A 26,652-nucleotide genomic window follows, 5' to 3' on the forward strand; every position below is an offset into this window, starting at 1 on the left:
CATCGTAAGTCTGAAACTAGTAAAATAGTGTCTGAGGAGTTCAGAGCACAGACTACAGACAAGAGAATTAAAAATATGCTTGTTTTAAAGGGCTAGTCTCGGAAACACATAGCTTCTGGGGGAGAAAAAGCAAAGCAAAAAAACGAAGGGAATTTGTCAATACCAAAAACTACATACACTCTTACCTTTTGAACTACAAGTCCCACTTCTAGGAATCTACTCTTTAGATATACCTCCAACATATGAAAATACATATGCACAAGGTTATTCATTGCTCACCACAAAGACTTGCAGTGGGGTGGGCATGAGACAGGAATATTTTCACCTTGCATTCATCTACTGAACTGACCAATCTATAAACCAAGCTTGGGCTCTTTCCTCTTTTTCCACCCAGTTGTACAGAACCCTCCATGTGGCCATGGGTGTGAGCCTGAGGTAGGAAGCTGGGGTAACCACTGTGGGTGATACAGGGTTTGGTCAACTTGCTCGTTGATTGTTAATTGCAAGATATTAGAGAGAGCCTAAATGCCTGTACATGGGAAAGTGGTTGAATAACACCCACTGAGTGGAGCACTGTGCAGCTGTAAGAACAAGGAAGTGCTCTATGACCTCTGTTACAGAGTGAAACTAGTATAACTAGCAAATATCCCATGTCTAGGATGTATTAAGTGAAAAAAGCAAAGCACATAAAGGTATAATATTCTACCCTTCAACTAAGAATGAGCATTATACAGCTTAGGCAACATGGGGAGACCCGTCTCTGCAAAAAATTAAAAAGTTAGCCTGGCGTGGTGGCACATCCCTGTGGTTCCAGCTACCTGGGGGGTCGAGACAGGAGGAATGCTTGAGCTGAGGAGGTTGAGGCTGTAGTGAGCTGTGTTCATGTGTCTGCACTCCAGCCGGGCAACAGAGCGAGAACTTGTCTCAAAAACAAAAGTGCATTATATAAGAAAATATACGTACATCTGCTCATTTGTGCCAAAGAGTAAATTAGGAGCTGAAATTGGTTACTTACAGGTTTTGGGTGATAACATAGGGGAAATAATGGTATTGCTAAGAATGGAGTCATAGGAATCAGGGAGAGATACTTTGCTAACCATGTTCATACTTAGAACCATGCTAATTTTTACTCTTAGAGCCACGTTAATGCTTCACAAACTCCCAAAATAGGTGGTTAAAACAATGGGGATGGGACAAAATGGAATGCGAAAAGTAATAAATGAATTTACTATAATTGTATTATGAATGAATAACATAACCACACTGAAGGGGTGGGAGAGAAAAGCACTAGCCAAAGTTACTTTGGAAAACAGTATTTTGATTGTATATTGTAAAGGAAAAGGCAAAATGAACGAGACACAAATATTGTACTCTAGTTTCCTATCTGTTTTTCACAGGGGTATGCAAGAATGAGACTCCTTCATATGCATATTATGATTCAGCAGATCAGTAAATTTATGGAAGGTGATGAGACGCAAATGTTATTAAGAACATCATAAGGAAGAGAAACTGTATTTCCAATTCATTTAGTGGAAGTGGATCATTGTAAAGGTCTTCATCCTCATGGTCTTTACGTTGAGTGCGCTGAGGAGGAAGATAAGGGAGGAGTTGGTCTTGCTGTCTCAGGAGTGGCAGAGGTGGGAGAAAATTCCCATGTAAGTGGACCCATACAGTTCAAAACCATGTTTTTCAATAATTAACTGTAATTCAAAATAAAAATTAGAAAACCATAAATATATGTTGAGCAGCTTCCGTGTCTCAGGCCCTGTTGCAGATGCTAGAGATATGCCAGCGAACAGCATGAGGCATGAGGCCCCTGCTCTCATGGGGTTTACATTAAGTCATAGGTCTCATGCTAATCACTCACCATTTGTAATAAAGACAATGAGAATTTACCCTGTACAGATTGAATTATTCTGACTGAAGGTTTACATAATTTATAGTGACACTAGGCTTCTGTCTTAATGATGTCACAAAAGAAAATGTAGAATCAAGGACCAGACATTGTTTACTACACTGCTGAACAGCTCTGCAATTTATATACTCATTTCCAAAAGTACATAGTTACTAAGTCTTCTTGGTGGGCACAATCTAATTTCAGCTTAATGCATTTTTTCTTAAATTGAACCATGCTGATAAGATTGATGTGTGATAAGCCACACCTGATAATTGCCCTTTACATGTAAGTCTAGAAACTTCAAGAACGATCCATACACATTTAATTAAATCTATGACTTGTATCTGAATTGTGATTTCATTTCCATTATTCAGCTTTACAGTTCTTCAAAATCCACAATTCTACTGATCTTTGACCAGATTACAAATAGGAATAATGAGAGTTGCCGTGGCCATGAGCTCAGTTCGTTTGTTCCATTTGTGTATGATCGCCTTCCCCTGGGGGGAACTGGGCAAGGGGCAAGCCTGGTGGTTCAGTCCTCTGGAGTCCTGATGCTTGTTGGGCTTTTTCTTTTTGCCAGCATGCTCTGGCACTGGCAAACAAGTCATTTAGAGGGAGCTGAGGAGAGATCAACAGAATCTGAGAAAAGTAGGCGATGTGTGAGTTTTCCAAGGGTTCAAGAATTTTTATCACAGCTGTAAGGTCAAGTACAATGTTGTGAGCCACTAAGGTGGATACATTAAGTCTCCAGGGTTTTCTCATTGCAAAAAAGAGCCTAGATGCAAAGGAGTGACTTCTGCAATACAGTAAGGCAACCCTGGAGGAAGTCGGAATGGGGACAACTGAGCCATCCATGGTAATAACCATGGCCTCCTTTCCTACTCAACTCTCTAGCCACTTTTCTTCCACCCAAGCTAACTCATTTCACTTAATGAGATATTTGAAAGTTGCAGTTTCCCAAGAAGGAGTACGAGGTTCTGGTCATTTCTCTGTCTGTATTAGGTGACCTCCTACATGCCCGTGACCATTCATGCTCAAGACTTGGAGGTTCAGTTTTCAGCGCAGAGCTGCTGCTCTTGAGTTCCCACCAGAACATTCTATTGCTTATTTAACATTTCCACATGAATGTCTCAAAGGCATCTTACATCAAACTGGCTTAGTGATCTTTCCTTCCCTGCACTCCAACATCAGTATCTGGTCCTCTGTCTCTGTGACTAGTACCATCATTCATTCACCTGCACACACCAGAAGAAGGGGAGTGATTCCTCACTCTCTTACTTTCTCTTACCAGCCCTGTATCTAATCAATAGCTGATTGGTTATTGATTCTACCACCTAAATATCTCTCAAATCTGTTTGTATTTGCTCCATCTCCACTGTGTCTACCTTAGCTCAAACTGTCATTCTCTGCAATACCATCCTCTGTCACAACATCCTCTGTCTTCTGAATTATAGCACTAATCTAAACAGTTCTCCCCATATCCCTCTTACTCCCTCTAATCCAATCACCACATTGTAGTCAAGAGAACTTTTAAGAATTGCTTATATGACTCTATTGTTTAAACCCTTTGATGGTTTCCTATTTTCTTATGATAAAGACTCAAATCCTTAATATGGCCTAAAACAATCTGCATAATCTGGCTTTTCAGCCTCATCTCCTGCTACTCACTACCCACTTTATTCACCATAACACATCAGCTTTTCTTCTACAATTTGCAATGAGCCACGCTCATGTCAGTCTGGCCTTTGCATATGCTGTTCCCCTTTCCTGGATATCCAGATATCCTTCAGGAGATACTTCTTATTACTCCCTGAAGGAGATAATCTCCAAACCCTCAACTCAGTTCCCACGGGTTACTCTCCCAGTACCCTAGACCTCTCGTTCCTAGTGTTTACCACAATTCAAATGAAATAACTGTATAGTTATTTCACATTTGTCTCTCACTCTTGAATGTAAGCCTATAAGGGTAGGGACCATGTCTATCAGCTCACGACTAATCACCAATACCTGCCACAGTGCTGAGTACACAGCAGTGATTTAACATTTAATATTAATAAGGTAACAGTGCTGGAGTCAGGCACTATTATAAGCTCTTCATGTAGGAACCCATTGAATCCTGGTAACAAACCCAGAAGGTAGGTGTTATTCTTCTTCTCATTTTACAGATGTAAAACAGGCACAGAGAGGTGGAGTGAGCTGCAAAGATCACACAGTGGAAAATGGAACTTGAACCTGGCAGTCTAGATGCAAAGCCTGTACTTTTACTTTACTGCCTCAATATTTATTGAAAGCATGCCTGTTTAAATGTTCACTGAAGTGAATTACTCAGAGAATTGCTCATAAACAAATTCACAATTACAGAGCACCTCTACTGTAAAGTTTAACATGTTTAACTATGGAGAAGGAGAGGGGTATAAGTACTTTGATACCATCCGTACTGGAAACAAAAAAAAATCTTTGCCAAGCCCATAAGAGAGAACTTGTCCAAAGGTGAATACTATTAGTGATTCAAATAGGTTGAAATAATATTCAAAGCGTTTGTACTTCTATAGACTCATGAAAATTCGGTTGCTCGATATGCCGGAGTATATATATTTGCTAATACTTTAAGGTCTTTCTGTGCTGCATTAGCCAATCTAAAAAGAGCAAACAAAATGAACATAGGTCCCATGGTTCATTATTCCTAGCTTAAATGTTAAACAATAGGTAAGTCAATTACATTTTAAATTGTTGCCTTGATCACTGTGGGTTGTCATTTTATTGTGGCTTTGGGAAGAGCAAAAATGCACAGAATAGAACATTGGGCAACCCCCTGCCCATAGTTGAGCTCTGTTACTAAGATGAGATGCTGTCATCTGTGTTTTCATTTCCATATTTAACAACAAAAGTGGCACTTGCCAACTGTTATAAAGTTGTTCTGAGTAGGGTGTGACGATGTTTGTGAAATTTGTAGTGCTGGAAGAAAGGTACTAATAAATACCAAAGCACAAACCACTTAAATAGTGCACTATTTGATGTGAAGTAGATGATTCAAAATGACTCAGTGATTATTAAACTAATGCTCTAAAATACGAATAGGGGATTAATCCCAAGATATCAGAATTTTAAATCATATATAATATATATATTATATATTTTTTTTTTTTTTTTTTGGGACATGTCTTGCTGTCCCAGGTGATATGGGGGACTCGGCTCAAGAACTCCTCCGGTCCACCCCATTCTCAGCCACCCGGGTATTGGCTACGGGCCACCCCAAGCCCGGCTAATTTTGTTTTTTAATCGGGTAGGTCTCGATCTCCTGACCTTGTGATCCACCTGCCTCGGCCTCCCAAAGTGCTGGGATTACAGGCTTGAGCCACCGCGCCCGGCATTCTTATATGTTTTAAGACAATACCTACACGATTTTTGAAGCAATATTGAGAAGTGAAAAAACAGTTGATTCCAACGACAGATGACTCAAATGGGCAGAGATTTCTTAATAATATAGACTGGGAAACTAGAATACATCCAATTCAGGCTTCCCATTAAATCTATAGTGAATGGGCGATCATTCATCCTCCCATGGGGAGTTACTGGGAATTTCCTCCACATGCTATTCTGCTAGTTGACTATTTGCACATAGGGGCTTCCCGAATAGTTTCTGGTAAGAGAAGTGTCCTTCCAGCTATGGAGGGACTGGATCAGCCTAGGCTAGCTGGCCCATGGACAAGAGTTCTTAGGCTGGCAAAAAACTGGAGTTTGTGAGGGCCTTTAGGGTTGTCAATTCACAACTAAACCTATGTGGGGCACTATCCTTTGGACTGATTGTCAATTTTAGCTTTTTTTTTTCTTAAACAAAAACAAAAACAACTTGAACCCCCATTTTAATAAACATACAATTTTTTTTTGTATTCTACCTTAATGATAATCGACATTTCAAAATAAACTTTGTGAATAGAAAGAAATCACAGTAAAGGTAAATTTAGAATATGCTTCAAACTACTTAAGCACTCTATCCTCCTGCGTCCGGAGTTGATTCCTTCCAGTGGGTTCCTGGTCTTGCTGACTTCAAAAATGAAGCCCTGGACCTTCACGGTGAATGTTACAGCTCTTAAAGATGGCACAAACCCGGGCCAGGCGTGGTGGCTCATGCCTGTAATCCCAACATTTTGGGAGGCCAAGGTGGGTGGATCACTAGGTCAGGCCTGTAATCTCAGCACTTTGGGAGGCCAAGACAAGTGAATCAAGAGGTCAGGAGATCGAGACCATCCTGGTTAACACGGTGAAACCCCATCTCTACTAAAAATATAAAAAAATTAGCCGGGCGTGGTGGCGGGTGCCTGTAGTCCCAGCTACTCGGGAGGCTGAGGCAGGAGAATGGCGTGAACCTGGGAGGCGGAGCTTGCAGTGAGCTGAGATCACGCCACTGCACTCTAGCCTGGGGGACAGAGTGAGACTCCATCTCAAAAAAAAAAAAAAGAAAGAAATGATGGCACAAACCCAGAGAGTGAGCAGCAGCAAGATTTATCGTGAAGAGCAAAAGAACAAAGCTTCCACAAGGTGGAAAGCTACCCAAGCAGGCTGCCCCTGCAGGCTGGGGTGGCCAGCTTTTATTGGCTTATTTGTCCCTGCCCATGCCCTGCTGATTGGTCCATTTTACAGAGTGCTGATTGGTCCATTTTACAAACCTCTAGCTACCTACAGAGTGCTGATAGGTGCATTTTTACAGAGCACTGATTGGTGCATTTTACAAAACTCTAGCTAGCTACAGAGTGCTGATTGGTGCATTTTACAATCCTCTTGTAAGACAGAAAAGTTCTCCAAGTCCCCACCCAACCCAGAAATCCAGCTGGCTTCACGTCTTACTCCCAGGAACTTCATGGCTGAAGACACATTCCTCCTGGGTGTCTCAATCTTCTGTGAATGCCAGGCTAGCAATTCCAGCAGGCTGTTCCTGGATGGACTCTTAATACCTGGATCGCACATGAAAACTCAGACTTGGTGCCTATGTCTAGACTGTTGTTTCGTCTCGTTTATTTTCTAGACAAACTGTGCTGCTCCATGGCAGTAGCATCAATATGTCTTTTGTTTCGTGGCGCTACCTAGGGATTTAAATTCGAACCGTATCATAAAATACTATATAGGTTTATTTACAGCACATTGGTTTCATCTGACGTTCCTGTACCGGACTACCCTGGCAATCGGCTAAAGTTTTGTCAGCAAGTTTGCAGCTGGGATTTTTCTCATTTGGTTCAGTTTACTACAGCCTATCGTAAGTGATGCAGATGGAGTTAGTTTCTAACATGTGAATGTGAGAACTGTTTTGGTTTGGGTCCATCATTAAAACTGAAGAAGATTATTTGGGTTCGATGGTGTAGATTTTGACTTTTATTTCTAGTTTCTGTGTGCTTTGTCATATTTCCTCTTGCTTCCTAGACGAGGTGTGTTTCCTTATCTGATTTTGCATCACTGGAGAGAACTCAGGAAGCAGGAGAGGCTGGATTGGATACCACAGGGAATGCAGCCCTGCCAACAGAGGATTGGATAGAATTAGAGCAAACGGACACATCCCCCCCCCCCACCCCGCCTGTTCTCCACAGGGCAGATTTTATTAATATATTTCCAACATTGGGGCCTCGTTTCAGTCTTCAAAAGTTTTTTCCTTTTTTAGCGCAAAGTAGACGCGCTCTGAGAGCCAAAATTAGCGTCCGCGAGCCCCACCCCATTCGCCTCCAACAGACCTAGCTCTCCTTTCCGCCCATAAACAGCCGTTACTACAGTTCCCAGCAAGCACCGCGCAGGGCCGCAAAGGGCCAGGCCCTCGGCGAAGGCCTCGCCCCGCAGGGGGCATGCCGGGAGTTGTAGTGAGTGGGTGCTTCCCTACTACTACTACTTGTCCCTTCCGCTGGGCATTCCCACTTGAAAGAGTGTGATGCGCTGCCACAGCAGTTTCTCTAGTTCCGTACTCGGAACTCAAGGTGACAGAGGACTGCGCCTCCAGCCCTGCGCTGCGCATCGCGTCGGTCCCGCGGACCTTTGCCCCGCCTCCTTCCACACCCGTTCCCTTGACAGCTGGGCTGCGCTCCGGGCCGCGGCAAGGCGCGAGCGCGCAGGCGCAGCAGCCCCGCGCCGCGCTAGGCAGGCCTGGAGGGCGGGACGAGCGCTAGGGGCTCCCGGCCGCCGGGGCGCGCACGTAGGCACGCAGAGGCCGTCACGTGGGTCGCCGAGGATCGCAGTGCGCGTGGCCGTGGCGGCTGGTGTGGGGTTGAGTCAGTTGTGAGATCCGGAGCTGCTGACCCAGCGGGTGGCCCACCGAACCGGCGACACAGCGGCAGGCGTCAGGGCTCGGGAGCCGCGAGCCTGGCCTCGTACTAGAGCTCGGCCGAGCCGTCGCCGCCGTCGTCCCCCGCCCCCAGTCAGCAAACCGCCGCCGCGGGCGCGCCCCCGCTCTGCGCTGTCTCTCCGATGGCGTCCGCCTCAGGGGCCATGGCGAAGCACGAGCAGATCCTGGTCCTCGACCCGCCCACAGACCTCAAATTCAAAGGTAGGCAGAGCGGGGACACCCCCTGTTGGGGTGGGGCGCGCGGACGGCTGGCTGGCTGACGGCGGGGGGCGCGGAGGGCACGTCGGCGGCCCTGGCGCGAGGGAGCGCCCCCTCCCCCACGCCCCGGCGCCTGCCCTTTCCCGGCTGCTTTCTCGCCGCCGCCTCGGCCGGCCTGCCCCTTGCTGAGGCCCGCTTCATCCCCGCCCGCCCTGCGGTGCGCGCGCCGGCCGGGGCGAGGCGGAGGGGAGCCGGGCCCTGGCGCCGCTGCTGCCGCCGCCGCCGCCATCTTGCGGTCCCGCGGGGGCGCCTCCTGGGCGTTCCGTCCCGCCCGCGCCGCGGTCCGCCCGGGCCCGCGTCCTTGGCCCCAGAGGCCCACGGTGTGCTCCGTCGGGGCGTGGGCGGGTGGGCACCCGAGGGCCTGCGCTCTGGGCTGCGGCGGGGAGTAGGCTCTGGAGGTGGCGCAAGCTGCGTCTGTCGCCCGTTCCTGGCTGTCAGCGGCGCAGGGAGGCTAGCGCGCGGCGCGGGACCCCTTGGGAGTGAGAGCCGCCACCCGGCCCCTGCCCCGGCCCTGGGAGAGCTCAGTGCAGCCGGCCCTCGGGCTCCGCGGAAGGCGTCGCTTCTCACCTTTTCGCCAGGTTTAGAACTCGACCGTCAGGTGTAGGGCGCGGGGGAGGTGGAGAATCCTTGGAGGTGCCTGGCGAGGGCTGCCGGGTGCTGTTGGCACGGACCCAGGCGCGTGCGGGCAGGAGCGATGCGTCAGCCGCAAACGGAGAGTTGTAGGTTCATAGTAGCGGGGCTTCTTGCCTTCTACGACATTTCAGTGTGCCACCCGCGTGCTTTTATTTAGCCCTTTAGTTGAGCTTCTCTGCTGAGAAACCTTCAGTGCGTGTGACTTTTTTGCTTTTACGTTTGCGGTTTCCGACAGATCCTGAGAAGGCTGATAAGGTGTCACCCAGCTCTGTAACTGTAGGTTTTTGTAGTACTGCCGGTGATAAGTTTTTAGTCTGACTTGGTGGTCCTGGAAGAATCGCAGGGGCTTTTGGTCCGTTTCCTTGTCAATATGTAGTGTACTTTAGGAAAGAGAGTTAAAATCTACAGATTTTTATTTTTTTCTTTGTTCTTAAGGAATACTGAAAGAGTGCGAACATCTAATAGAAAAGTAGGTTCCTTCCTATCTTTAGTTAAGTGTAAAGTGAGTCCCGTTTTGGAAGTCTATGTCTTGTATTTCAATTGTTGAATGAGAACAATTTTTGTGAGGCGTATAGCAATTCTATTGCTAAAAGAAAAAATTAAATCCTTTATTGTTGTGTAAGGTTGAGTCCAAGAGAAAACCAACTACATTGTTTTCCATAGGAAAAACTTCAGTTTTAGGAATTTAAAATATATTCTGGAATTATGAGATTAATATTGCGTAACTACATTGCAAGCTTTTTAGTGCATTTACGAATTTCTTTGAATAGAAGTGTAAGTGAGCTACTTGTTGGGTAAGGATTTGGTTTTAAGAGAAGGTGCAGTGAATGTATTTTATTGCAAGCTTATGTAAGTTGTGTGATTTTTACGTAGTTTTAGCTGGGGGAAAACCTTTGAGGAATCATGGAAAGTCCTAACTCAGCCATTATCTTGAGATAATTTAATGTAAATCTGTATGGTGTGTGTTTTTTTTAATATTTCGTTTTTATCTTTTGATTGACTGTGTTTACAGTGAACATTTCCTCTACTGGATAACTATGTGTAAATTGCCATTAGGGACTTACAAGCCTTTACAACCAGTTTTAGGCCAGGAAATGTCCACAGTTCGAAGTTTTCTCCTTAGGGAAGTTGTTACGTTGCTGTAGTAAGAGAGTAATAATAGTGGAGAAGCAGGTTTAAAAAACAAGCAAAAGCTCTACACAGTGACTTACTCATGTATTTCCTTTTTTGGGGGTATTGGAGAATTATAGCTATGATTATAAAACACATTGTTTTTGTGTTGCCAGTAAAAATAAGACTAGCCAGGGAAACAGAAAAGGTGTGTAGATGGTGTAACAGAGAGACAACCCTGTCTGAGGAAAGAAGCCCTTTCTCTACGTCCCCCATCCCTCCCTTAGGAGGCCTTTAAGGAAAAGGCTTGTTTTTCATTTCAAGGGAGGTTTAGGCCAAGAGAGTGGTTGAGTAAACACACCGCTGTGAGAGAATGCCTGGTACTTAAATGCCCAGTAGTTTGTTGTGTGTTTCAGTTTAAAGATGGAGATAATGGGGAGGATTGGGAGGTGACATTTGGTGTTTGATTCCTTAATATTCTTTTAGTCAAGGGTAAATTGTTGGCTTTGATGGAAACCTTTGTGTATTTAAATGCACAGTTCAACACTGAGGAGATTCATTTAGAATGTACAGTCTACTTGTGCTTAGTTTATGATAGAAAAAAATCATTTAACTGACTTACCCTAAGTCATTCAAAACTTTCTTTTTAAGTGAAGGACTTTTAAAAGACAGTTTTGCAGAATTCTTTGTCATCTTCTAGTAGGTTTATTTTAGTTATTTTGATTCTGAGTTTGAGATGGTTTCTCCAGGAGTGACTCAGGTAATCATTCTGAGATTGGATAGTTTTTCTTTTATACACCTAACAACCGTCTTGAAGATGAATTAACAGTATTTTGCACAATTTTGCAAAAGCAGATACCAACTATTTCAGTACATTTTTCTATATACCTCAGTATTTTAAAAAAAAGTTTGTTTTATACAATCGTTAACATACAAAAGTGCATTTATGATGATGTAATGAATTCTGAAGTAGATCTCTTGTGTTAGTAAAGAAAAAGAAGTAGACACTGCTTTACTTCAAATTCTGTTTAAACCTTGGAAGTAATTTTACCTAGATTTCAGATTTGAAACTTGGTATTTTATGTGAAAGTTTTTTTTGTCTTTAAAATTTTTTACATGATAAAATTCCGTTTATAACGTTTTACACATTTTATTTTTCTACCTATTAGCAGTTTTTTTTTATTTTTCGAGATGGAGTCTTGCTCTGTTGCAGTGGCTGGATCTCAGCTCATTGCAGTCTCTGCCTCCCAGGTTCAAGCAATTCTCCTGCCTCAGTCTCCAGAGTAGTTGGAACTACAGGCATGCACTACCATGCCCAGCTACTTTTGAATTTTTTGTAGAGACGGGGTTTTGCCAGGCTGGCCTCGAACTCCTGACCTCAGGTGATCCACCTGCCTTGGCCTCCCAAAGTGCTGGGATTACAGGCGTGAGCCGCCGCACCTGACCCCTATTAGCAGTTTTGTAGAAAAGTTTGAAGAAGAAAGTTTATAAAATGCTAAAATAAATTTCAAATAGATTCTTCTTAATGATCAGAGAGAGACAAAAATAAACCAAAATCCTTGTGTTGAGAGTGGCCCATAACAATAAATCAACAAAGAAAATTAAGCTCTCTGAGGGATCAAGGGACGTGTGGTGTCAACATCAGCTAGTGCATCTTTGCATAGAAGCAGCACGGGGGGAACATTAGAGAATACTCCTCTGGATGGATATTTAGCACATTTTTAGGTGTTTCCAGTCAACTCTTCATGTTTCCCAGTGGCTATACAAAACGCCTGGGGCTATAGAATGTAATCTTTAATCATATTACTCCGTTCCTTAATTTTTAAGTAACTCTCAGTTGCTCACAGAATAAAAGTCAGATTGTTTTTTTTTTTTCGGTAAGACATACGATCTCTTCCATGATGTGCCTTCCTCTTGTAACACCTGTTAAGCTGTACACATCCATACTTTCTTCCCTGAGAAAGAAAAACCCTGCTCATACCCAGGGTTCTTTGTTTCTCTGTTTTTGCTGGCTAAGGTAAAATTCCTTATGACTCAGACCATGTTCCATGAGATGTTTTCCCGCTGGTTTTCAATCACTGGCTGCATTGTTTTAACATATAAATACACCAGAGTCTTTCATTTTAAAAACAAATAAGCAGACATGTATTTCTTTGACCATAACTCTTTCTAGTATGTGTCTCTCCCTGTCCTTCATTTCCTTTGCATTCAGACTTTTTGGAAAAATAGTCCATATTCACTGTTTTTCCAGTTACTCATCTTTTATTCTCTTCAGTCCACGGTACTTTTACCCCCTCACTACTTATTGCTGACTTAATCATTTCCAGTTTTTATCTCACTTGACCTCCCCTGGCTCTTGACATTACCGACAGTTTCTTTAAAAAAATCCTCAATTCTTCTGGCTTCTATAACACCATTGTCTTCTAATTTTCTTATTTGCTCCATTTATTATCTTATTTGTGGCGTTCTCCTCAAATGCTCGTGTGTCTGAGATTCTGATTTGGTTTCATTTATCTCACTCTGTGAACTTTCTTTGTTCATTTCATTGTTTTGAGGTTTTCTGTTTATCTTCCTTGCTCTCTGCAGGTATTGCTACACCCCCAAGTCTGTTTTAATTCACATTTCACAGTCAGTCAAGAGCACATACTCAAACAACTTACTCACTATTTAGATTTGAATATTGCACAGCGACTCTAAACTCAAAATATCTCAACTTTTTTACTACCCAAGCCTACTCTTCTTGTATTTTTTATTTTTATTTTTGAGACGGGGTCTTGCTCAGTTGCTCAACCTGGAGTGCAGTGGCATGCACGTTCTTGGTTCTTTGCAGCCGTGACCTCCTGGGCTCAAGTGATCCTCCTGAATAGCTAGGACTATAGGTGCATGCTACCACGCCCAGCTAATCTTTTACCTACATATGGGAGTGTCGCTGTGTTGCCCAGGCTGATCTCAAACTCCTGACCTTGTGTGATTCTCCTGCCTTGGCCTCCTAAAGTGCTGGGATTACAGGCCTGAGCCATTGCACTTGGCTTTATTTTTATTTTTTAGTGGCATCATGATTACTCACACCAGAAACAATATGCATATCTAATAATTAAAATCTGTGTTTCTATTTTTGACATAATCCCTTTGTCCACTTCAATGCGTTTCTACTTCCAAATTCATTTATTTTTAAAATTCATTCAATTATGGATCTAATATGACTAGATTTGAGTATCTGCTACATGTCAGGTATGATGAATAAATACTGGAACTACAGTTGTGAGTGAAACACAAGCCATGTTTTCATGGGGCAGTTCTAACAAGAGAGAGAGATACTAATAAAATAATGAGAAGAATAAAGTGTACCCCTGAAGAGCTATATAGTGCGACGAGAATGTAAAGTAAGGGTCTTCGATCAGGCTGTCACAGTTGAACTAAGATTCCAACAATGAGTAAAAGTTATCCTGGTGAAGAAGAAAGGAAAATGCATGTTCAAATATCCGGTAGCAGGAGGGACCGTGAAACATTTACCACACTGAAAGAGGTCGGTGTGGCAGTGGTGAAAATAGCCAAGATGAATGTAGTGCTGGTTTAGTAGGTCAAGTTAGGAGTTTTGTTTTTATCCTGAGCCACCAGGGTTTTTAAGTGAGGAGAGGAGCAGTAAAGATGGAGGGAATGGAATAACATCACATTTGCATTAAAAAATAATTCTGGTAGCAATGTAAAATTATACTAGAGGGGAGAAAGAGATGAATTAGGCAGCTGCAGCAGTCCTGGCAAGTGGTGACCCCTTGGACTGAGGTCATGGTACTGGAGGTGGTGAAAAGTTAGGTTAAATCAGTGAGACTTGGTGGTCTCTATGTGCACTGAGAGAAAGGGTATGGATGTCTGAGATTTCTGCTTAAATAACTGGGGAAATGGTGGTGCTATTTGTTTAAGAAACGGTGGATGTCTGGATGAGGATGAAATGCATCTTATTTGGGGGTGTGTGAAGAGAGGTGTAGGAGGAAGACATTTGGTAAATATGTTTAGGTCTTTCAGGATATTAACAAGAAGGTGGATTTGGTTAAATGGGTGTGTTACTTAAGGAAAGGTCTGGGCTTTGGGTAATTTCCTTACTTCAGGTGATTACCTTTTATATTTACTAGTCAGCAGACATCTCCTTTTCTTTCTTTCATTTTTTTCTTGAGATGGAGTCTCGCTTTGTCACCCAGGGTGGTGTGCAGTGGCGCTATCTCAGCTCACTGCAACCTCTGCCTCCTGAGTTCAAGTGATGCTCCTGCCTCAGCCTCCCTAGTAGCTGGGATTACAGGCGTGCACCACCATGCCTGGCTAATTTTTGTATTTTTAGTAGAGACGGGGTTTTGCCATGTTGGCCAGGCTGGTCTCCCTGACCTCAGGTGATCCACCCGCCTCTGCCTCCCAAAGTGTTGGAATTACAGGCGTGAGCTACTGTGCCCAGCCTCATTTATTGTCAGCTCTTTACCCTGTCCTCCACACTGCTGCTAGAACTACGCTTTGGAAAAAGGAGGCTGTTACTGTTAGTCCTTGGTTAAAGAACTCTAAATGTTTTCCCGTTATGTACTTGAAAAATCCAAAATCCACTGCCTAACTCTCCAGCCTCAGTGTCTATTGTTTTTCTTCTCTCCATAACTTTGGGTATATGAAACCATTTTCGCAAACACTCCAGGCCACTGCAATGCTTTGCACAGGCTCTGCTCAGAATATTGTCCTCCCTTACGTCTGTCAGGCAGCCTCTTATTTCAAGAATCACTTTCTCTTGAGAAGTCGTCGATATTCTACCAGTCCAAGTTGGTCTGAGCCTTCATGCCACTGTTGAAGTTTGTGCTTACCTGTAATAACAGTACTTTCACATTAGATAGTAGTTATGCTTACATATTCTCCCCTCCCAAACTATACTATGAACTCTTAGTGTATACCTGTTAATGTTTGTACTCACAAGTTCTGGCATCATAAAATGATTGCCCAATAAGTGTTGATTGAATTAATAAGATGCAGATGATTTCTCCAGTAATTTTTATTTTTTAGTTTTGGATCTTGACTCAGTTGGAGTTTTCACCTGCCTTTGCAGGTAATAGTGCTTTCAAAATTTTGTACTTCCAGAAAAGGGGTGGTAGGGTATTTTGTAAAGAGCTGACTAACCCTAAAGGTAGGTTGTTTCATGTTTGTGTTTTTTTCATTTGTAAAGTGAGAGGTAGGACTAGGTGATTTCTTGGGTGTTCTGTCTTTAAAAGTTTGTGTGAATATATGACAATTGAGTACAAAAAGAAAATGCTATTTTTCTGTGAAGCAGAAAAATGCATATAAAGAATAGGGAAAACTATACTTTTAATCCTTTAAAAAGATTTTATTGTGTATATTTGAGGTATACATATAACACGATGTTACGGGATACATATAGATAGTAAAATGGTTACTATAGTGAAGCAAATTGACATATCCATCATCTCAACGTAGTTTCTTTTTATCTTACCTTTACTGACCATTTAGTGAAATCTTATTTGCCTTTCAGAGGTGGAGGTTAATACAGGATGGATCTTGCCTTCTTTTGATCATAAAGTTTTAGAAAAAAATTAAATGTGTGAGAGGACTGTTAACTTGCAAATGCTTGTTTACTGGTTTAATTCTTTTTATAACTGAAATGTGACTCAAATTAGTAAGTTTTAAACGTTTGAAAACTTTCAAACATGAGCACCTTATAATATGAACCTCAGTATGCCTTAATTTAGTAAATTAAATTTAAATATAAATTTAATAATTAACATTTTACTATAATCATACTTGTTTATATATTTTTGTTTGCCTCCGTGTTTGTATTTTTTTGCAGCGGTCTCACTCTGACACCAGACTGAAGTGCAGTGGTGCTATCATAGCTCATTGCAGCCTTGAACTCCAGGGCCCAAGCGATCCTTCCGAGTAACTAGGACTACAGGTGCATGCTACTGTGCCCAGCTAATTATTATATCTGTTTTTTTTTTTGTAGAGACAGTCTTGCTATGCTATTTTGCCCAGGCTGATCTTGAACTCCTGGTCTCAAGCGATCCTCCTTCCTCAGCCTCCCAAAGTGCTGGAATTACAGGCATGAGCCACCATACCTGGCCTGCCTCAGTATTTTTAAAACAAATCCTGGATGATAGCATAACATTTCATCCCTAGATACTTGAGTTTGCATTTCTAACCAAAAAAAGACATTTTCTTTGCATAATCATGATACTGTTAACATGTAATAAAATTAACAGTAGTTCTTTGATATCCTCTAATATTTAGTCTATTACAAAGAACAAAATCACACTTAAGAGTTTATTAGCCAGGCGCGGTGGCTCATGCCTGTAATCCCAGCACTTTGGGAGGCCGAGGCGGGTGGATCACAAGGTCAGGAGATCGAGACCACGGTGAAACCCCGTTTCTACTAAGAATACAAAAAATTAGCCGGGCACGGTGGCGGGCGCCTGTAGTCCCAGCTACTTGGAGAGGCTGAGGCAGGAGAATGGCGTGAACCCGGGAGGCGGAGCTTGCAGTGAGCCAAGATCGCGCCACTGCACTCTAGCCTGGGCAACAAAGCGAGACTCTGTCTCAAAAAAAAAAAAAAAAAGAGTTTATTAATAAGCAATCTCAATGGCATAGGAAATCAGGTATACCTGGCCTCACAGGAAGAGGCTGTTTATAATCTAGATTCAAGGCCAGCCAATATATATGCTGGTGACTGACCAGTCAAAATTTTGATGCCTCACCTTGAAACACAAGTATAAATAGATGGTTATAGGTTTTAGACCTTCAAGGTCATATGGACTGGGAGACAAAACAGTGGCTAATTTGGACCAGTGGCAAGCAGAAGCAACTAATTGAGAGAAAAAAGGTAGAGAAACATAGGCAGAGAGGTCTTTTGATCCCAGGAATTAGTTTCTCTTGAATACAGCCTCTCCTGTGATGCCAGTTATACTTCATTTCCTGTGCCATTGAATTGCTTACATCTTTATGATGAACTCTTCAGTATGGGTTTTTTAATAATAAAATATTCTTTGCTTAAATGAGATTGGATTTGATATTTTCTGAAGACATACTTGTAACACATTATTCTTTAACATTTCACTTTATAAAAAATTCTATAATCTGTTATACATATTTCACTTTGTTATTCTGTAACACATATTTCACTTATAAAAAGTCTAAACTGGGCTGGGCCGCTGTGGCTCACGCTTGTAATCCCAGCACTTTGGGAGGCCGAGGCGGGCGGATCACGAGGTCAGGAGATCAAGACCACGGTGAAACCCCGTCTCTACTAAAAATACAAAAAATTAGCCAGGCGTGGTGGCGGGCACCTGTAGTCCCAGCTACTCGGAGAGGCTGAGGCAGGAGAATGGCGGGAACCCGGGAGGTGGAGCTTGCAGTGAGCCGAGATTGTGCCACTGCACTCTAGCCTGGGACTCCATCTCAAAAAAAAAAAAAAAAAAAAAGTCTAAACTGGTGTCTTCAATGCTTATAAAAGAAACTTCCACATCATTTTTGTTGACTTATGCATCAGTAATACACCATAGCATGCTTAGCTGCTTTTCTCTGGTGTTTGGATGTTCTTTATAACTAGTTGTCACGAATGTTTGATACTGTTCTGAAAATTCAGATTTAAAGGAGTGAGAAGTTTAGTTACGTATCTTTCAGCCTTTTAAGGAAATGATTAGATTGCATTACCATTAAAAAGTAGGGATGTTAATTAAAAAAGAATTGTTGCTATGAGAGGACTTTTAAACGTATGTTTATAGTATAACTTGACAAATTTCTCATGGGCCTATGTTTTGACAGTTCTTTTGTTTTGTAGCTTTATGTTTCATGTATGTGTGTATATGTGTGAAGTGTATATGAATATGTATATAATTTTAATTCTTGAATAATATGACATGGAGTGACTGTCATACTTTAAAGACATAGGGTGCCTTTAAATCGTACAGTGTTTCCTGTTTAGTTTTTCCTGTGAAAAAATTTTACTTTTTAAAGCCTGTAGGGCCAGAATCTTTTGGTCTTGTTTTCTGAGTACTGTTCCCACTGAGAAAAACCTCACTAACAACAGATCCCCAAAAAATCTGTGGTTCTTAATTTTTTCAGTTTTTTCTTCCAGGATTTTACAAATAAGAGGATTTATAAGCAAATTAAGCTACTATGGGTACATGTTTAAAAGTCCCTTGTTATATAAAATCAGTGCTAAATGTAGAAAATGGAAAAAGTTTAGATACGATAAAACCGTCTACGGCCATACCACCCTGAACGTGCCCAATCTCGTCGATCTCGGAAGCTAGCAGGATTGGGCCTGGTTAGTACTTGGACGGGAGATATTATAAAGCCAATAAAAATTACTTAGTGTCACAAAATAACCACTGTTAACATTTTGATAAACTTTTTATAACTATGCTGTGTATAACTATATATTTATATCTTGTATGTTTTTAGTTAAGATTATTGTGATCAGTTTTTCATGTTATATTTTCCCCTAGCAAGAACTTTAGATCTAAATAATAATAAAAAAAGTTTATTTCAGGTTCTCTGAAAATGTACCTTCTTTTCTATTTCTTTACATCCTACCTATCTAGAATCCAAAAACTTAAACTTTAGATGTGGACCACTGGTTTCTATTTTAATCAAGATGTTAAATTATTAGTAAGTAGCATGCTCTAATTTCATGTTCATTCTTGAACACTAACATTGTTCTTTTACAAATAATTTATGTGTACGTCTTATTGTTCTTTGGAAGTTTAGAGTGGAGGGACATAAAATTGGTATGAAATGTTGCAAATCAAAGTGTTCCACTTCTGAGTTAAGACTATTGTTTATTTTCTCTGCCTCGTTTTCAAGATTATGTCACCAGGATTATTTAGGTCAGAATGAGCAGTGTATGCATCAGAATACCTTAAAAAGCACTCCTAAAATGTTTAAGGTAGTTTTTTTAAATAAAATGTCAATAAAGCTGTGATGGGTTTAGGATTGAATTATCTTCCATCTTTACCACAGGGTAGAAGACGTTCTTTAAGGTGGTAAGTAAAGTTAATCACAATGTCACATGACATGAGAGAAGCCTTAGGGATCATTTTACCTACAAATTCTAAAATGAAGGAGGTTAGACTGGGATAGAGAGGGGAAGTGATTTACCCAAGGTCCATTACCTAGGTAATGGTTTTAGCTGTTAAGCCTCAGATTGAACATACTACATTATGCTTTTTTTAAAAAGTCATAGTATAACATCAGTAACAGAAATGAGCATCTCCCTTCCCCCAGAAGGCTGCCAAAAGAATAGAAAGGTTTTCATTTTTTATTTAGGTACCTGTTTATGTAAAGGTGATGGATGAGTATTTATGCGACCAGAACAATACTACACTGTATGAAAATGGTGTAAAAGAAGTAAAAGACATGGTATGAAAATGGTGTAAAAGAAGTAAAAGACATGGTCCCTTCCTGTTGGTAACTTTTTCATACTGTAATTTTAGGCTCCCAGAGTGGGAATACTGTTTTATAAAAAATGATTACATGACTATATTAAGTGGAGAGTTTTCATGATACATTCTGAAACTGTTGATTGTATAATATGGATAAACTGATTGTATAATATGATTGTATGTTTGTATAATTGTATAATATGATTGTATAATATGGACAGTGAGGCAATTTCAGAATTAAAGCCCTTAGAGGCTTAAATAAAATAGTGCAGTCTTGCTTTTCCATTAATCTCAGGATCCATACTTTTATGATGTTAGTGAAATCTTATAAAGAGATATGTTTTAATGCTTCAATGACTAAATTTTTAAAAATAGAACTAAGACTCATTTTCTTTTCCAGAAAGTAGTACTCTATTTGTACAAAAATATTTATACAAAAATATTTCTTCAGTACCTACTACGCCAGGCATTGTGTTAGTTGCTGGAGATACAGCAGCTAACGAAACAAAGACCTATTCATGGAGCTTACATCAAGTCTGATATTTCAATGTGTTTGAAAAAAATATATAGTAAGGGTAAATTCAAGTGACATCATTTAAAAAATTTGTAATAAGAATGTTTTAGGGCTTTCTTGTATGTAAAATGTAAAATGTAAAATATTTTTTGAGTGCTTGATACTTATTTCAAGAAGTGTTCAGTGTTGATCTGTGTGACCAAGAGAAATACAATATCCATTTAAAAATCTTTTTCATATATTGCTAATTTGACTGCACTTTCATGCTTTATTGTGGCAGAAGTCTACCTGGAATACTTATGAATTAGAAAATAAATACCGTTAGGTTATATGTACAAAATTTATGAGAGTTCAGGCCCTAGAGTCAGACCTGGTTTGACTTCCCACTTTCATTGCTTTGAGTTACATGACCTTGGACTACTGTTTACCTTCTGAGTTGAATCATCTGTAAGCTTGGTATAGTAAAATGTAATGAAAGTAGCTACTTCATGGACTTGTGAGGGTTAAATAACACAGTTCATACAAAGTTATTGATACATGAGTGCCCAATAAACGCTAGCTGTTCCGTTAGTAGATATTCTGTGTACTGTATAGTATTAATATATGTTTTGTATCTATGATTACCTTAACATGACACCGCAGATACTCAGCAGCATAACCCTTGTGTAAATGGGAAACAGTTTAATCAGTGATACAGCTTAATTAGCTAAAACCTGTTGGAAACATTGAAGGTAGTCATCACCTGCATTGCTGTGGCTACATTGTTTGTGTATTTGAGCAGAGCACCCAGCCTTCCTCGTTAGTCTGCACTGCATAGCTAAGAATTTACAAAGACCTTGTCAAGAATTGTGAAGGGACTGAAATTTTAGCCTGCTGCAGTTTTGTAGATGTTGGTAGAAGACGTGAGATTTCTTGAGTTAGACAATGGACATCATTGTTCATGGCACTGCAAGTGGAATGGGCTTTATATTTGTGTTGGTTTTCCTTGCCCTCCTCAAGTTCCTTGGAGGTGACAGAGGTGTTCGGGTAGATGCTACTCGCATAGTGAGTTTGCATCATAACTAGAAACCCTGAGCTTAGAGAAGAATCTTTCATAGTGGGCTGTGCAGAAACCTACCTGACCTTTGTAGTTTTTAAAAACTGTTAGAGTGATTCTTTTTTTTTTGGTAGCTCTTCTCAGCTTAGTGGGATTCCTTTTAAAACTGGGCGGTTTGGAGAATAAAGGTCCGGAAGTCATTGTTCTGAATGCTTGAATTTTACATATATGGACTGACTAAAAAGGGTATTTCCTGCTGGAAAAATGTTTTTAGGCAAAGGAGGCAGGCCAGTCTCACTTGACTAACTGCTGGGTGAGCTGCCTTAAAATTTTCTAATATTTTTGACATCTCAGCTTATAAGTTTTTTTAAAACTTATGTTCAGACTTTTTTACTGAAAGTCCACATTTGTGTATGTGTTACATTTCTGTTTGATTGTAAGAATTTGGGACTAGGAGTAGGATTTTGGCTTAATGGCAGTGACAGCTGTAGAGGAGTTGGGACAGAATACTTAGTGGCAGGAAATGGTAGGGCTTCCAAAGAACAACAGCCACATAATTGAAAGGTAGAAGTATTTTAACTGTAGATTTTTTTCAATGTAAGAGTGGAAATAAATGTAACTTGTATGCAGTTTTCTTTTTTTCATACGGGATAGTTCATTATAAACAGTGACATATCTGTAACATAAGTTTCTATCAATACTTTTGATTAAAATGGACTAGTTCAAAAATTGTTTCCTAAATGTTAAACTAAGCAGTTATATTTGGCAAATGATAGGATTTCCCTCATTTATAGGGATTAAGTTTTAGAAATCCTCAAAACATATTTATTACATAAATTGCATGAGATGTTCACTTTGTCATCAAACCTGCTTTTCACTGTTTTTTCAATTTTTCAAGGTTATTTCAAGGATCGGTTTTTCTAAAAAAATTTTTTATTGTTTTTCATAAATAAAAGATACATACAGTTCAAGGAATTATCAAAAGTTAAATACTCATATAATATATCACCTCCAGGGTGAGAAATAGAACTTGGCTAGCATTCGGCAAAGCGCTCATTTTACTCTCTCCCAGTTACTTCCACTGCAGGATTAACCATTGTCCTGACTTTTATGGTAGCCACTTGTTTCTCTTGGTGGTTTAATCACCTAAGCCTTACAAAGGATACATTTTCAATTAGTGAAGCAGGAGATTATTGGTTTAATTCGGGGGTTCTTAACTCTAACTTCATACCTCATTTTTATATTTTGTAGTGCTATTACTATGCTGAAATGAAATTCATATATAAAATGACCAACATATGTAATTAAAAATGTTAAAATATATTTGCCCTAGCTATACCATAAGGGAAAAAAAAGGAAGTAGTTTTATAATGGAATGCTCATTTTAAGTGTAAATGTTTGGGCGTGACTACACTAGAAGACGTAATGAAGTAGTCAGATACTTGTACCCTACTTAAGTTTGTAGGTATAGTAGTCAGATGTTTGTATCTACTTAGGATGAGTAAGTTTGGATTTAAGAGAAATAAGACGAGTTATCCGAATAGTACTGACAGTTTTCTTAACATTGATAAAAGGGCAAAATAAGAATATGCCCTTTTAGGGCATATCGGTATATTCATGTGAATATAGGTAGATTCATGTGAAAGTGTCACCTACAAATGCCTGCTGACTAATTCAGATGCGTTGTATTGGTGATTCAGGTATGATGAGTGGCATTGCTATTGTTAGAATAATCTTCTGTAATGGTGAACTCACCTTTTAACATTTTGAAGAAAAGAGTACACATTTTTCCTGTTCACATAATAGATGAATACTTGGAAAAGAGGTTTTTCACCAATACGAATTTCTGGAGGAGTATTTGAAAATTCAGTGCAGTGGGAACATAGTACTTCATTGTGTGGGTCTGCATTGCAGAATGTCTACTGTCCTGTTTCCTGCCCCCACCCCCCACCCCCCACCCCAGTAGTACCACCCAATCATAATGCCTAATGAAAGGAGCAGTATCACCTAAAGGGTTATGTTTGTAGCACTTTTCAGTAAGGTATATTACTTCTCTTTTCTGAAGATCTTAAGGTAGATTTCTTCATCAGGCCTTTTAATCAGCAGCTCCGGGGGTGGGGTGGGGGTACATGATACAACCCCTCCATCCCTGAACTCAGCTCTCCAACTCATTTTACCTTCCATAAAAGTCAATGTAAAAATTTTTTGAATATTTACCTATGTATGTTTTTCTGAGGTGGGATATGGCTTTCATCAGGTTCTTAAAGGATTCTGTGACTTACAAAAGTGGACCAGATATTTCTTCCCAGGACCTTTTTTAGCTATTAAATCTGGTTATTCCTTTGCTAGTGGTCATCAGTACTTGATAATTTTCCATTTTAAACTAGGAAAGGGGCTCAAACTCTTAGCTATCTGCTGGGAGCAACCCTCATTGAGAGGCTAGGTTAGAGGGATACAATGGAGAAGAAAATCTCAATTTAAATTCATTAGTTAAGTGGGTTTATTATAGATAATTCTACATTTTACTCGCAAGGTTAACATGTCTTGTTAAGAATTTTGTTTTGAATTGGTGGGGTGTATTTCTTTTGATATATTATCATCATCTTTAGATAATTTATATTTTTATGTCTAGAAAGCCCACAGTCTGTATTGACAATTTATAATCCCTGGTGGGCAGTATCATGAAACGTAAATACTATTTCAAAATTCGTACAACTCTTGTAGAGTTTGTTGATACAAATTGACCCACAGTCATTTTAAAAATCAGTTTAAAAAATTATTTTACCTTAGTTTGGATAATTGGTACTTTTTAAAATTGGGGAGAATTAAATTAATAAAACATTTAATTCTAAAAACTTACATAATTATGTTATGAAAATACATAAATATGTAATTAAAATAATTAGGTATTCACATTATGGATTAGGGTTTTTCAAAATTAAAATTTTGTGACATGTCTTTTTGTCATGTTACTAAGAAATTGGATCTTTATTTTAATCTGTGCTTGCTACTAATGTTAAAATCCTAGTCAAAATAGTCCTATAACATTTTACATTTTTAAGTGTTTGTAGTAATTATGGGTTTGAGAATGTTAAGAAATGGAATTTGCCTTTAAGACTTCTAGTTTTATCAGTTCCAAACATATCTCCAGCCAGCCATTTTGTGGATTCATGTAGTGAAATGGACACATTGGAGTTTTTCGTCTTTACTCTCATACTAGTTTTATGGTGGAGTTGTTAATCAGATGCTTTTCAAAAAGAAAATGCAAGCATTTGGGGTTGAAGAAGCAGCAAGGGGTGTATGTTGTAAATGGAATGATTAGTTTGACCATACAAAGAAACAGGCAGTTCAGAAGATCATACTTTGTCATATGTATGCTTTTTTTTTTTTTTTAAATGCAGACTTGTTATATTAAAATGCTTTCTTTTCTATAACTGGTTCTCTGCCTTTATATGCTTTCTTCTAATTTTCACTCATTTTTATCTCCTTCCTCTCATCCTAGTTCCAAATTTTTATTTATTAGAAAATATTTTACTATTCACAAACTTTAAGCATAGGATAAAATCATTTTACTTCTTAGGGCTTGAAATAAGTGTCTTTTAATGACCTTTGTAAAATTTTAAAAGACATGCTTATTCTTAAGATTGAAATAAAGAAAAGCCTTTGTAATAATTGTCTTTGATTCCAGCCTTCTAGCTTTTTTAAAAAAAATATAACTTTAAACATTGTTTTTAGAACCATTAAAAATTACTTTTGGAATACTTAGAACTGTGGTTGTTGTTCCCAACTGGAACATGTTTTTATCTTCTTCTTCCAAATTAACAGGTATTTATTTTGTTGTCTGAATTAATCTGCATAATTTTTCTTTAGGCTTTTCTTCAGCAAAATGGATCAGCCTTTTGGGTTCTTTGTTTTGTAATTTTATGTTGTTTGGGTGTAGAACCAAAGCTTAAAAACTTTGTATCTAGAGCATATGGCATGATAAACACTTAACAAATATGTGAGTGAATGAATGGATTGAATGAATGAACAAACAAAATTAATGTGAAGCAAAAGCACTGATGTCATAGGGTGTAGGGTCTTCAGATGTAGAGATTTTTGCAGTTAGCCTAGTAAAATGCACTTGAAGATTGGCACTGGTTTGCAGATAACTGGGAAATTCTGTTATTTTCAGCAATGTGTTAACAACATACTGTAAAAATACAGTTGTAAAATTCATAGAGCAAAAGTTTCATAGTACTTTTTTGATAGAAATCATACATGTTTATGGTAGAAATTTTGTGAAATACAGGGAATGAAGAAGAAAATACGACTTGTTTTTAAGTCTACTACCTGGAGAAAGGCAGTGTTAGTAGCCATTTGGGATATTTATGCCTACAAATGTCAGCACATAATTGAAATTGAGGTTATATACTTTCAGTTTTGAATCCTTCGTTGTTGAGAATCCAATTAAATTTTGTTTTCTCTTTAATTTTTAAACTTTACAGGCCCCTTCACAGATGTAGTCACTACAAATCTTAAATTGCGAAATCCATCGGATAGAAAAGTGTGTTTCAAAGTGAAGACTACAGCACCTCGCCGGTACTGTGTGAGGCCCAACAGTGGAATTATTGACCCAGGGTCAACTGTGACTGTTTCAGGTAGCAAATCATGTTCTGAATTTATGTACATTTGAATTTTGATGTTTTATGATTACGTTTTTGTTTAATAAGGTTTCATCTGGAGGGAGGGAAATAATTCTTATATTATTCTGGCTTTGCCTTTAAAGATGTCTTGTTATTGTACTGTGCAAGCTGTTTCAGAAAATTTCTCACTCTCCTGTGTAGGGAGTATGGTCAGTTTATAAGAAATTATTGTCAATTACAAACTTTATATCTAGTCTTTATTTCTACAGCTAACCACTACCTTCTCTGCCTTTGTTATTTTATCTTTGAAAAATTATATCATTTTTCTGATGGGTCATTCTCCTTCAGAGCATGATCATATTACACATTGCATGCAGATATAGAAGTGTCATAATTCTTTTGCTTAAAAAGGTGCAATGCCACTTTTTTGCCTTCTGTGTCAAATCAGATGAGTCTTTATGCCTTTCATTGTAAATGTCAACAGTGTCCTGCGTGTGAAAACTTTATTTTTATTTTACTACTCTCTTATGTGTTTACTTGTCAAAGAAGTATGCTTGCCATATATGGATTGCTTACTCCTGCTATGGAGTTGATACTGGTACCATAGCTAATGCCCCTATAAACTGTTTCTTTCTTTCTCAGTCCCTCTGACTTCACTAATACAGCTGAGAAATAGGAAATAGGAAGTAAATATGAGAACTTATATGGTTCCATGTATTTTACTTAAGGGAGGACCTCTCAGGCTGCATTTACTCTTTTCTTTACAGCAGTACTTCTCAACTCCCACTATGTGCTGTAATAACACAGGGAGCAGGAACACACATGAATTCATCTC

At 39.6% G+C, this 26,652-nt stretch overlaps 1 protein-coding gene and 1 long non-coding RNA gene across 2 annotated transcripts in view; one reads left to right on the forward strand and one right to left on the reverse strand.

Moving 5' to 3' along the window:
- Positions 1-6,384: 6,384 nt before the first annotated feature.
- On the reverse strand, positions 6,385-9,414 carry LOC131383473 (uncharacterized). The gene is made up of 2 exons (XR_009213518.1): positions 9,045-9,414; positions 6,385-7,402 (listed from the first exon to the last, which is right to left on the reverse strand). It is a non-coding gene; the product is annotated as an uncharacterized LOC131383473 (long non-coding RNA).
- The window catches only part of VAPA (VAMP associated protein A), a 42,448-nt gene continuing 23,896 nt past the window's right edge, over positions 8,101-26,652 (forward strand). The window contains exons 1-2 of the mRNA XM_032152819.2: positions 8,101-8,420; positions 25,680-25,832. Of these exons, the coding sequence (XP_032008710.1) occupies positions 8,342-8,420; positions 25,680-25,832 (232 nt within the window). The 5' untranslated portion in view covers positions 8,101-8,341. The remainder of the gene's footprint in view (positions 8,421-25,679; positions 25,833-26,652) is intronic.

The sequence above is a fragment of the Hylobates moloch genome, unplaced genomic scaffold, assembly GCF_009828535.3.
Source record: "Hylobates moloch isolate HMO894 unplaced genomic scaffold, HMol_V3 SCAFFOLD_5, whole genome shotgun sequence".
Lineage (NCBI taxonomy): Eukaryota > Metazoa > Chordata > Mammalia > Primates > Hylobatidae > Hylobates > Hylobates moloch.